We start from the raw sequence: 13,750 nt of genomic DNA on the forward strand, positions 1-13,750 counted from the left end.
AACATGGACATGACCAAGGCACTTGAATAAATAATAGGCACATGAATATAAGAATGGAAGGCACTCTTGCATGGAATTGTTCATTGCTTAGAAATTGTGCTAAGTCACACACCTTTTTCTCTGTTATGAGGTTTGTACTTATCTCTCTGACAAAACAGGTAGTTGATTATGACAAGACATGTGCCAAACAAGAGGATGTCTCCATAGGAGAGTTAGTTTGTGCCCCTCTGAGACTCAGGCTAGGATTTTTTAATGGAGTAGGTGTCCTGCTTGGCCTTATTCCCTGTTTCCAGGATTAGGGCATATACACTGATGAGTGGAAACATGCTGGTTCTGCATTAAGCTGAGCCAATGGGTCATTTCACAGGAGAGTCAGTGAGATGCCAGACTAACTCGTTCTTGACAGCAAAACTCACTCCAAGAAGACTGTTTTCCTCTTTGCCTTTCCAGAATAAGATGCACCCACCATGTCACTCATTTCCCACCCTGAAACATGATAGAGTCAAGGGCAAGATCTGAGTTCCTGAGCTACAACAGTGGAGTGATACTCAGGACTTTTGTTACTAGGGTTGTTTTTGAGGATCCTGCCATACTAAATCCTGAACTTCATGTAGGGGAATGCAAGCTGCCTCTGCATGACTTCCTTTAAAATGGGGTAGTGGTTGCACACCAGCCACACATAGGCTTGACAGAGTGAGGGCATAGTCCAATGACACAGAAATCAAGAAGACTTAAGTCCAGACTCTGCTATCTGGACATTAGCATACTCACATAAGTGTGCACCAACTAACTTATACATTCAAGTTGTTTCAGGCACAGGGTGTCCTTGTCCACCTCCTCCTCCTCACCTAATCCCTTCACCCACCTTTGATTCTTCTCATCCTTCATTGCCCCTATCCCTGAATCTCTTCTTCTTTAGTGTAAGCCCCCAACCTTTAATTTCCAACCCTCCCTTTGTCCCTCCAATCCTTTATCCCTGTGCCCTCACCTTGTCACTTCCTTCCTTTCCTGTTCCAGATACCATTCCTGTCTCTTTCCTTTAACCTATAAGAACATAAGAAATAGGAGCAGGAGCAGGCCATCTGGCCCGTCGAGTCTGCTCCACCATTCAATAAGATCATGGCTGATCTGACCGTTGACTCAGCACCACCTACCTGCCTTTTCCCCATAACCCTTAATTCTCTTACTATGCAAAAATCTATCCAACTGTGTCTTAAATGTATTTAATGAGGTAGCCTCTACTGCTTCCCTGGGCAGAGAATTCCACAGATTCTGGGAAAAGCAGTTCCTCCTCATTTCTGTCCTAAATCTACTCGCCTGAATCTTGAGGCTATGTCCTTTAGTTCTAGTCTCACTTTCCAGTGGAAACAATTTTCCTGCCTCTCTCTTATCTACCCCTTTCATAACTTTGTATGTTTCTATAAGATCCCCTCTCATTCTTCTGAATTCCAGTGAGTATAGTCCTGTACCACCGTACCTTCTCTCTCCACCACTTCTGCCTACCATTCCAAATTCCCTTGCTGTCCAGCCCTGTGAAAAACTTGGGAAACGTTTGTTGTCCAGAGTGGATTGAACCCTTGGGTAAGATTTCAGCAGGTGGTGCCTGAAGATGGTTGAGCAATTTCTCCACAAGTGATGGGGGCTAAGCCATCTGAGGCCTGTGGTTTGGCAGGGATCCCTCCTGGGCTTCCACCAAAAGCTTTGGCAAGTCTGTGGACATCGGGATACTGCCTGAATCTGGAGGTATGTGGTCTCCCACAGTGCCCTAGATGGTTTTTGAGTTTCAATCCATCTCATACTGGCTGATGGAGATGAATTTGTCCTAGGGGAGCAATTCAAGCTTCTGTCATGAGCAGAAACACTCATTTAAAAAGCATTTGTAATGAATATTTGAACAATGTATGCAAATACTGTGTGCATTATTCATCTTTCTATAGGGTACCATTATCATTATGAACTACTTTTTAACGTAAGGTACCATGCTTAACAAAACTGACCGAAAACAGTAATTCATTGTACATAGAATAACGAATTTTTGCTCGGTTATGTTGGAATTTTTTTGAAAGCATTATGTACAAGTTCTCTAACACTCTAATACTTAACCTACAGAAGATATATTGACATAGTTCATTAAAGTGAATTTTAATATTCTATCTGTTATTACCTCCATTGAAACATGACTGCATATTTTGTGTGAATTTCTGATTGTGACACAAGGTTGAAACTTCCTCTTAAACAAAAGGATAAGGAGTTTTTCCTTAAGTTATTGCCTTGGTTTTGACCTAAATTAAAAATTGGAAGTGATTTACTTAAGGTTTATGTTCAATGACAAAATAGGTCAGCCATTTCCTGCAGGAACATGTTTACAGATCTGTGCTAAAACTTTGTATAACAAATGAACAGTTAATTTATAGGATTAATCTTCAAATACATATGAAATGTTTCACCTAGTTATGTATAAAGGTGCTTGTAGAGCACTTACCCGTTTGCTGACCAGGAGGCGGAAGGCGTGCTCTATTGCTAATCGTTTGTGCAAAAGGAGTGATTTGAACTTCTTCTTTTCAACATCATTAAATGTGTCAAACACCACAGCAAGAAGCTGGAAAATTTTGATCAGATTACAATTTTAAAACAACTTTGATAAAGCAGACAAGTGCTGCAAAACAAATTCACGGTTTGTTATTCTTGTCTTTTGAATTAATATTATTCAAAACCATACCAGATTCATGATGAAGTAGAGTTCGATGGATAAGTACACAATAAAGAATACACAGGACCAAGAATTTTTGGAATAAGCTGGCATCATCACATCTGGAAAACTACAGAATTAGCTTTATTTAGTAAAGGTAAAAAGAGAATGTTGCAATTTTTAAACTCTGCCCCACTTTTCTCCTCATTTCATCCCTGGAATTAGTGACTATTAATAGGTTCAATTACAGGAACACATACAGACTTATGGAATATATAAAATAGCTGGTTTTGATGGGTGATTCTGGACTGTCTGACTGGTTATTTAACTGCAGAGGGCATTACAGTTTTTATCTCTCTTTCTCCAATGCACACAAAATTTCGATCAAAATATTCAAATGAAAACTTTCCATCCTTCAGCACAGGAATCTTGAATATTCATGTAGCATTCCCACTGCCTTCCTAACTGAGACCATTTAGTTCGTACAAGTCTGAAACTAAACCTGAGACCTTTCCAGTTTATGAAGCTGAAGACTATGCACTTAGACACAGAGCTGGAAGGAAATTTCTATTTTACCAAGCTAAACATGGATCACAGAAATATTTTAATCACATGGGGACTTGTCTGGGTAAGTTTTTTACTGTGAAAAGCTTTGCCTCAGCTGATAGTAACAGTTTACCAGAAATTACATGCACACCACCCCTTTGCAAGTCCAACTTCCCAAGTTGAAGGCTATTGCTACCTCAACACATTATGCCATTGGCCTATACCTATAAGAAATTTACTATAAGGTTAGTTGATAATTGTTCAGAATTTTTACCACACTTAACATGAACTGAGCTTATTTTAGTATCCAGCAATGAAAAATAAAGCTCCTTTCATTCACTAAGGCCCTTTCCCTGTGAGTAATAGTGTTGAGAAATACAAATATTTTGATTCGACTCTAAGTTCAATAGAAGCATTTATGTAGACTCACTTAGCTGTAGTTAGCAGAACGAACAAACTAACAAGGCTGTCTTCTGGAGTGCTAAAATACTGTAAGACAAAAAAATAGCATTATCAGAAAAACTGAATCCTATATTCCCATTATGAAAACAAAAAAAAATCATGACTTCATGTACAACATTCATCATAAAATGTCCAGGATTGTCTTATGGAAGTCACAAGGAATGAGGCCTGGCAGTTGAGGGGGGGTGGGGGGGGGGGGGTGGAGGGGGAGGGTAGGGGTGGTTGGAGCCGGTTGTGAAGGGTGGTGTAGGGTCATCAGGGGATCAGGGCCTAGGAAGAGGGGTCACTTCAGCGGATTAGGGCTTGAAGTCATTGGATTAAGGCCTTGAAGGGGCTCTTGTTGGAAATTTGGGGTTTGTGAGGGGATTGTTTTGGAGGGTCGTGCATATATGGAATGAGCTGTCAGAGAAAGTAGCTGAGGCAGGTACTTTCACAACATTTAAAGGACATTTGGATAAGTATATGGATGGGAAAGGTTTAAGGGGATATGGGCCAAATACCTGGCTTACATGGGTACCATGGTCAGCATGGATGAGTTGGGCCGAAGGGCCTGTTTCTGTACTGTAATACTCAATGACTCTATAAGCCTGGAAAGGTAGTTGTCAGAGGATTGGGACCAGCTTAAGCAATTGAAAGATTGCAAGCTTGGGGGAAAATTGGGGATGAGTATTGGGAGGATCAGGGGGACGGGAGCGTGGCCGGATGTGAACTTTTTCATTTTTACTAAACATATTTGGAAAACCTACTTGAGTCAGCTTCACAGCACTGGGCTGTGACCTGGTCATCATGGATGAGTTGGGCCGAAGGGCCTGTTTCTGTACTGAAATACTCAATGACTCTATAAGCCTGGAAAGGTAGTTGTCAGAGGATTGGGACCAGCTTAAGCAATTGAAAGATTGCAAGCTTGGGGGAAAATTGGGGATGAGTATTGGGAGGATCAGGGGGGCGGGAGCGTGGCCGGATGTGAACTTTTTCATTTTTACTAAATATATTTGGAAAACCTACTTGAGTCAGCTTCACAGCACTGGGCTGTGACCTGCTCAGGGAGAACCATTTTAAATTGCGCTGCTGCATAGAAAGCAAAGGAATGAAAACTGGTTGTTCTGAGAGTGCCAAAGATAGCTACCAAATGGATGAATTTCCCCTACAATAGAATAAATGAGTGGTGCATGAGATCTGTGAGTATAAAGGCATGATTCAGAGCCATATGTAGCCAAAAGTCATCACAACATTCCACTCCATGAAGTAAAATAATTTTCAACATCTACCACTGGAAAAAAGTGTTATGCATCAGAGTCTCTAGGCCAGAGTATCTGAACACCTTAAAAATTTTAGCTGATCAGAGAAGCCCGATTTAATTTTTGAATAGGTGACCAAAGTTGAGGGCAGTGCATTTGGAAACGAATGTTATTTATTTGGATTTTCAGAAGGTATTTGATAAATTCATTCATAGAAGACTGACAGCTAAAATTGAAACTCAGGGTGATAAAATTTACAGTTGGTTTGGAAACTGGCTGAAAGGATCAGGGAGAGTAGGGAGAAAATCTAAATGACATGATGTGACTGGTGATGTTGCACAGGGATCTGTTTTTGGGGCCTCAACTATTTACCACATTCATTAGAGTTAGATGAAGAGGTGCAACATAACCAAATCTGCCAATGAGAAAATATTAGAGGGCACTGCAAGCAAGTGCAAAATTACAAATAGGAAGTAATAATGTAAGCAAAGGGGAAAATTGCAGCAAATAAGTTTCATTATTGTGAATAAAAACAGAAAATGCTGGAAATACTCAGCAGGTCAGGCAGTGTTTGTGGGAATTTAATCAGTTCTGATGTTATCTCCGGTTCTCCCTGTTGATACTCCTTGACCTGCTGAGTATTTCCAGCATTTTGTTTTTATTTTAGATTTCCAGAATGTGCAGTATTTTGCTTTTCAATATTGCTAAGTGTGAGGTCATCCAATGGACCTAAAATGGTTAACTAAAGTATTTTTTAAATTGCTAGAAGCAGAGAGTGTCCAAAGTGATTTAGGCATCCATGTACATAAACCATTAAAACTCAGAGATACTTGCAGAAGATAATCCAGAAAAAAAAATGAAATGCTAATCTCAATACTTCGTCTAGGGTCAGAAGGTGAACAACTGTACATAGTCCTGGTCAGTCTAGATATGTTCAGTTGTGATTTGTTCAACATTTTTAAGTTATCAAGGGGAAATAGAGAGAAATTATTTTCAGATGCTTGAAAGTACAAGGTTAGGGTGCATAACCCAAAACTTAGAGCCAGCATGGGTGAGGAAATGATTCTATAACCAAAGGGTGGTAGAGGTTTGGACCTTTTCTGTAAGTGGCAGTTGATTAACACAATGGAGCAGCAGTTAGTGCTACTGCAGCAGTTCCAGCCAACCGGAATTGATTCTGACCAGGCATTGTCGCTGTGGAATTTGCACATTCTCCCTGTGACAGTGTGGTTTCTTCTAGATGCTCCGGTTTCCCCCCACATCCCAAAATAGGTTAGTTGGCTACTATAAGTTCTCTGTAATGTAAGTGGGTTGTAAGAGAATTGGGGGGAGATGGTGAGCATGTGAGAGAGTACAGGTTCCAGGAAAATAAATAGATGAATAGGACTGATGAGAATGGTCTGAGAGCTGGCATAGACTTCATCGACTAAATTACCTTCTTCTTTGTCATAAAAAATGACAAATATAAACATGCTAGGTCAATTGTTAATTTTTAATCCAAGGTGGATAAATTATTGTTAACCAAGGGTATTATCAGCTTTGAATGGTGAAATATTTTGTTCATATCTTTTTAAACACTCTTAGTATAAACATGAAACAATGTAGGATAAGTTACGATGAATCAAAAAAAGTTCTGACATCTTTTTTAAACTAGTGTCTAATAACTATATAATCCTGAGAACTAACAGGGAATTAGACAACATTACAGTAATTGTGCATGTGACTAGGAATATTCTACTAGAATGTTAATTATTAGCACACATAGTATAGTGTACTTAAATAGAAAATATAGCTGTTATACATAGAACCAACAAACATTTTTGTTATTGGCTGTGATTACTTACTGGATCCAACGGATTGGCAGAAAACAAATAAAAACCTATAGAAAAGAAAAGACATGGCATCACATGCTGGAAGACAAAATAATTACAGATTTACATTCTGAGATGTAAACACGTCTGCAAGTATGAAGAGCAAAATATTCATACACTTAATACTTTCCCATTCTTATTCTTTCCTTGTTTTCTGCATGTGGTGGCCACTGCTAACAGACTTGAATTTTAGCTGTGCTAGAGCTGGCCATGTAACTTTTTCCTCCATTCATTTGAAATATAGAACTCCGTATGTTAACAATCACAACTGTTAAACCATCACTTGGTGTATTGAGTTGTTGTATGTATACATTACACTATTTCAAATTTAAAAAATTTTTAATTTGCAGTTCTGAAATTCTGCCCTTTTATGATTCACAGTCAAAGTTCGACCATTCATTCATTGTATTGACCCAGATTTTTCTCATTCACATCAGATGTCTTACTGATTTAATTCCAGATCTAACTACTACTTCACTTTATCATTGGTAACTTTATGTACGTGCCTACAAATGAATCACTATTTGGCAGATGGCATCTCAGTAGTTGTAAACTATTGGCAAATTTTGCAAGAACCCATGCCTTCGCTGAAACCACATACAACTTGAGCTTCAATCTTTATCCAGTTGTCTTCTTTGAAGAGGAAGGAAAAGCTAACTAAACTGATGGTTGAATTTACTCTGCTTGTAGAAATCTCATCATAATTCTTTGACTCGTTTCCCCTGCATAGAAACCAATCATTTGGAGGTTCCACTTGCATTAAAAGCCCCACCCACAAATGATATTACCAAGAAGTTTCACTTCTGATATAGAGTCTTCATTGTAGTGATACTATGTAATCTACAATGGATCACAGCCGATTCTTTCTATACAACTGAAATTGCTACACAGGCAACCCCTGTGTTACGGGGGTGGGGGAGGTTTGCATTCCTAGGCAACAGTTCATACTATGATTTTCCATAATGCAAATCCATGTCATCTGTGCATGTATCAAGAAATGCAAGTTGAAAATAAATACATTTTGTGTATTTATTTACTTTCTTTTTCACAGAAATTCTGTGAGAGCGCATTTTTGGGTAGTATTTGTGAATTCTGTAAGGATGAATTTCTGTTATGTGAATGGCTGTAACACGGGTTGCCTGTATATTTTTGCTAAAACTAACTAGAGAATAGTTAACCAGTGTCAGGAATATTGAGGACAGGGGAAGCAGCTAAATGGGGCTTAGAGGTATCTCTTTACAAGGTCTATAAATATCTCACAGGCCCTCTATTCTTCTTGAAAATAAAAATCAATTAACATTCAATTGTTGATAATGCATATTTTAAAAATTTATATTAAGACTGTGAAAGAGGCTCATTTTTATTGCCAGAATCTTGTGTCTCAGTCTCTCAGAAAAGTGTCACTGTAATCAGTAAAATCTGAAGAGCAGTTTCACTCACACTTAGTAACTTAGTTTCGATATTATTACAATTTAATAGTCACATATGTCGACAAATAGATTTCAGATTTCTTCCTCACTGAATGACCCACTTTCCATTCACATGTACTATATTATCTGAGTTTGTCCCAATCAGCTATTGAATATTCACAACAAAATCATGTTGTTCTTCAATTCAAATTCCCAAATAGCAGCCACTCAGCCTCATTAACTCAATGCCTCCAATGTCTCAATTAGCTCCTTGATTACCAATTAGCTTCTCTGTATGATATGTTGTTGCTTAAAGTGGATAATTTCATTATTTCAAGATCTATGCTTAATAAAGCTTTTCTCAATCAAAAATAGTCAATTAAATGTCTGATTGATTAATTATTCTCAATGCTTTTGATGCTCAACCTGAATGTTGTGTGCTTAACGTACATATGATGTACTTGGATTGGATACATCAGAACGAAGATAATGCATTAACAAAATAGCTAAGAGCTTACCTAAAATGGCAAAAATAACCATGAAGAATAGTAGAAGCGATAAAATGTCAATAAAGGGAGGAAGAGACTGGAAGATTTGGCGCAAATTTCTGGAAATTCAGAAAATAAAAAAATATATAGAACCAATCGTATATTAGGTATAATTTTAAATAAGTAATTTCTTAAGGACCTTAAGAAAGGTCAAGTAAATAACATGTTTCCAACTAGCTGTAGATTGATTTTATCCAGAAGGCATAACCACTGGAGATATGAAATATTACTCCAATGGAAATTTCAAAAATTGTTAAGAAAGTTATAACTTCAATTTAAAAAATCCCCCTTCTACCCTGTGAAACAATTCACCTCCATTAATTTATGAAGCTTTTAGTATTTCAACCCATCATAAAGAGATATGACATTTTATAGATTATCTGTTGTCAAATATACATTGATGAAATCTGGCTTCATTTTTATGTATATACTTAACTATAATAGCTGCTAAATTTAATGTATAAAATATAGTTTTGTTTTCTGTAACCTTAAGACACATTAAGGTGTACAATGCAATTTTGACATATAATTGACATATACTACACCAAATTTGTTCACTTGTTAAGTTTACTCAGTTTCAATAACTAAATGAAGATGTTTTAATTTAGATAATTCTAATATTGTTAAAGAGAACTATGCACCACTTTCTGACCTTAACCCAACATTAACAATTGAAAATAGCTAAAGTTAACAAACCAAATCCACAAATCAACGTGAAAGCTAATGTGGAACTTTAGGCAAAGTAGAACAAATGTGTACACTTACAGGGGTTTTGTCAAATTACTTTCAACATATTTACTGCATTCCTTAAGACCCCCTGGATTCTTGTGTTTACTTTGACGGAGCAGAAACAGAGAATAAATATAGAAAGGGAATTCCCTTGGAGTATATCTCTGCAGCACAGTGAATGTATGGGTCTCTCAATGGTTTCTTCCTGGACCATTTCTTTGCTGTTTCTTATTTTCTTCTCTACTGTCTTTGCTTTTATTTTCAACCAATTACAGGGGCACAAAGGCAGAGAAAGATCAGGCCAGCCTGAACTTGCACTTGAACTTGAATCATCAAAACATATGGTACTCAATACACAGGTGCCCAACAATCCAAGGTAACCACTGTTCACAATTTTTTACTCCATCTAGTTAACTAAAGTACAGTTCCACATAAATCCTCAGGGATTTTTTTAATCTGAAAAGAGCTTTAATAGATTGAATATATTATTACAATTACATTCACTTCTTGTTATCTTCTTTCATTATAATTTTATGTTTCTGTATTTATAATGGAAACAACCAATGTATACAGTAATAATGTCCTCCCTCAAGAGGAAATCACTGATGAAAGTATAAAAATCAGGACTAAATGTATAACTTTAAAGTGGAAACTAAATTACATTCATCAGCCTGTCTAATTACCTTTGCCCTCTAATTTTAAATCACCGAGTTATTGACTAATGCAAATTATATCTATTTATGTGTAATCATGAAAAAATTATACTAAGATAAAACATATTTGTAATGATTGATGTTGAAGCACCTGCTTTCTTAGATTTTGTTCTAGTTAACTTTAATGACAGTATTTAAAAAAAAATGAATTATCTCCAAGGGACATCAAATGATTACATTTATTTAATTAAAATCATTCATAAGAAATAAAACATCATCATTGAGAGTTTGTGAACTGTCTCTATAAAACTATTTCAAGCTGGAGATCAGCATCAATTTGGAAGAACAAAGACACCACACTAATTGCTTTGAATGTACCTTCTCACAGCACCACAATATCTGCAGTCCACCAGAAAGATGGGTCGCAAAGCTCGGGTCACCCGGGCGTGTGACGTCTGTCTGATTAGTACCACAATGACTTCTATAAACTGTACAAACAAAACTGCACTCTGAAAAAATACCACATTAGAAACAAGGTTAAATATCTCAAAACAGAGAAGCTGACAAATAACTAATTTTGTGATTAATGTGATAACAGCATTTAATAAGTTCTTGCAAGAGGGAACAAAACAAAAATGACTCCATTTACTCAATGTAAGGTCCTAGCAAACAGGAGGAAGTACCAATTTAGAATCTATTTTTAAACAGGTAAAATATATGAGCTTTGGCAAGTTAACTCTATAACTAATAGGTCTTGAAATTCTTTGAGATTTTGGCCAATATCCTTGAACTATGACAGGAGGTTTAGAGCCTCAGGTCAGAAATTGCTGGGAATTTGTACCATTAGAATGATGCTTGCTGTTGTGTGTCATTATTAATCTGTAAAACATCCAGCAACTTTCAGAGTAAAGGAAATTTGCCAGAAGTTTCAATCCTGTAGATGATTATGTTACTTCACCATTTGCTCCATCAAAACCAACAATCACTTGTTCTCCCCATGAGGCTCCTAACTCAACTTACTGCTGATTGTGAAATTGATCAATTGTAGACATTGCTACAAATTATTTCCCTTTCGGGCTGGTAATCAAAGTCTTGAAAGACCCTGGCAAAGATGTGATTTATAATCCTCAATTCTGGGAACCCATGAAGGGAGCATTACAATTATTGAGCAAATTATTCTCAAAGGTTAACTATTCTTGTAATCCTGGTAGGCAATATATTTATGCCTGTTTTGTCAACCACACTCCTGTTAAAGTCAGGAGCCAATAATTTTCTGGAAACAATCAGTCTAAGCACCAAGAAGAGGGAATACTCATTCAAATACAAATTACACAGATTTATTTTAGAACATGACAACCTGGATTTTGCTGAGACGGTATAGCTTGGGTCTTTGTGAGCTTCCATAATTACACCTTTGAATCATATCCATTTATTTCTATTTCTGCCATCAATTGATCAATCTTGTTATGATTGCTGCATGCATTCAGATAAAAAGCCTTTATTTTTGTCTTTTAAACATTTTTTTCTTACTCTGTCTTTATTCTTATGTCTGTTATTCTTATTCTTACTCTATCCTTATGTCTGTAAGGTTTGCATGCTCTGCCCCTACCTGTCACACTTTAGTTATCATTAGCCACATCACTAATCTTCACTGTCACCTCGAGCTTTCTCTTCAACTTTTGAAATTGTCCCTCATCTGAACCCCCAATAACATTGCTCCTAATTATTCAATTTAAAGCTTTACAGAACCTGCTTATTTGATTTGCCACAACACTGGTCCTAGCTTGATTCAAGTAGAACCCATCCCAATGTAATAGCTCCCTCCTTCAAGACATTGGTGCCAGTGTGTCATGAAACGAAACCCATTCTCCCACCAATTTTTAATCCACACATTCAGCTCTCTGATCCTATTGAGTGCAAGCCAATTTGAACATCGGTCAAGTAATAATCCTGAAATTATTACCTTTTCATTTCTGCTTTGTAATTTAGAACCTAGCTGCACAAACTCCCTCAAGGAACCTCTTTTGTATTCCATCAATGCCATTGGTACCCACGTGCACCATGAGAAGGGGAAATGGCTATAGCTGGGAACCATAAGTAGCTTGAGTAGCTTTTTTTTCTGGAAGAGGTGGACATGACAGACTGAATGGGCTCTTCTGTGCCATCAATTTTTACAATTCTTTGGAAATGTGCCATAATTTAAATTACAATGAGAGACAAAAGGAATTAAAGTTTACCAAATGGAAATTATATAACACAAGAAAACAAGTGTACATGTACCAAGAAATGCTAATGCCCATTATTGCTGACTGTACAAAGCCGTAACCATTAAGCTAGCATATGTCAGAAGTGGATTGGGATATAAAAATATCTCTAGATGGTTAGCCCTTGAGGTCTCACTTTAAGAATGAAACACTTACTTTCAGCATAGTTCTTTTATGTCTAATAAACGTCTGAAAACCCAACCATCTCATCTTCATAGCAAGTTCAAACACCACTGTGAGAAGTGCAAGCAGTTCCAATGTGGCATGCACCTAAACAAATATAAAACAAAACTATTTTAATCAATATAACGTAGATTGCAGAAGGTTTAAGTAAACAACATTAGTTTAATAATTACATGATTATCCTCAATACTGGTTCCCTGCTAGGCTGTGTCCTCAGCCCCCTATTTTAAACCTTATACACTCATGGCTGTGTGGCCAGATTCTGCTCTAACTCTGTCTGCAAGTTAGCAGCTGACACCACCGCAGTGGGCTGGATCTCAAAAAATGACGAGACGGTGCATAGGAAGGAGATGGGGAGCCTAGTGGCATGGTGTCATGACAACAACCTTTCCGTCAACATCAGCAAAACAAAAGAGCTGGTCATTGACTATATTTGGCATGTCCCCATTGACCCTCACCAATTTTTATAGACACACAGTGGAAAACATCTTATCCGAATGCATCACAGCTTGGTATAACAACTGTTCTGCCCAAGACTGCAAGAAGTTGCACAGACACAGCTCAGTCCATCGCAAAAACCAGCCTCCCCTCCATGGACTGAATACACTTCTCGTTGCCTTAGAAGAGAAGCCAGCATAATCAAAGACCCTACCCACCCCAGACATTCTCTCTTCTCCCCCCTTCCATCAGGCAGAAGATACAATAGCTTGAAAATATACACCACTCAAGGACAGCTTCTATCCCACTGTTATAAGATTCTTGAACGGACCTCTTATAATATTAAAGATGAAATCTTGACCTTGACATGGCCATTGCATCTTATTTTCTATCTGCACTGTGCTTTCTCCATAACTGTAACACTATATTCTACATTCTGTTATTGCTTTTCCCTTGTACCACTCGACATACTTATGTTTTGAAATTATCTGTATGGATGATATGCAAAACTAACTTTTTCATTGTATCTCAGTACATGTGACAAAAATAAACCAATATATGTGGCTAGTAAAAATTCTTGACAGAGAAAACTAAAGGGAGAAGTTCAGAGCAAATACTGAAAATAAATAGGAATTGATATTCTCATTATTCTGCAGAATGATGAGTACATGAAACTGGATTCAAATTTCCATGTACAGCATGAACATTATGAATAAAATG

The 13,750-nt window shown here is 37.2% G+C and overlaps 1 protein-coding gene across 1 annotated transcript in view; it reads right to left on the bottom strand.

Moving 5' to 3' along the window:
• The window catches only part of tpcn1 (two pore segment channel 1), a 65,740-nt gene that overhangs the window by 26,279 nt on the left and 25,711 nt on the right, over positions 1 to 13,750 (bottom strand). Inside the window, exons 4-10 of the mRNA XM_052032456.1 lie at positions 12,566 to 12,679; positions 10,524 to 10,654; positions 8,734 to 8,822; positions 6,780 to 6,814; positions 3,666 to 3,724; positions 2,720 to 2,819; positions 2,483 to 2,599 (exon numbers count right to left, since the gene is read on the bottom strand). Of these exons, the coding sequence (XP_051888416.1) occupies positions 2,483 to 2,599; positions 2,720 to 2,819; positions 3,666 to 3,724; positions 6,780 to 6,814; positions 8,734 to 8,822; positions 10,524 to 10,654; positions 12,566 to 12,679 (645 nt within the window). The remainder of the gene's footprint in view (positions 1 to 2,482; positions 2,600 to 2,719; positions 2,820 to 3,665; positions 3,725 to 6,779; positions 6,815 to 8,733; positions 8,823 to 10,523; positions 10,655 to 12,565; positions 12,680 to 13,750) is intronic.

The sequence above is a fragment of the Pristis pectinata genome, chromosome 17, assembly GCF_009764475.1.
Source record: "Pristis pectinata isolate sPriPec2 chromosome 17, sPriPec2.1.pri, whole genome shotgun sequence".
Taxonomy (NCBI): domain Eukaryota; kingdom Metazoa; phylum Chordata; class Chondrichthyes; order Rhinopristiformes; family Pristidae; genus Pristis; species Pristis pectinata.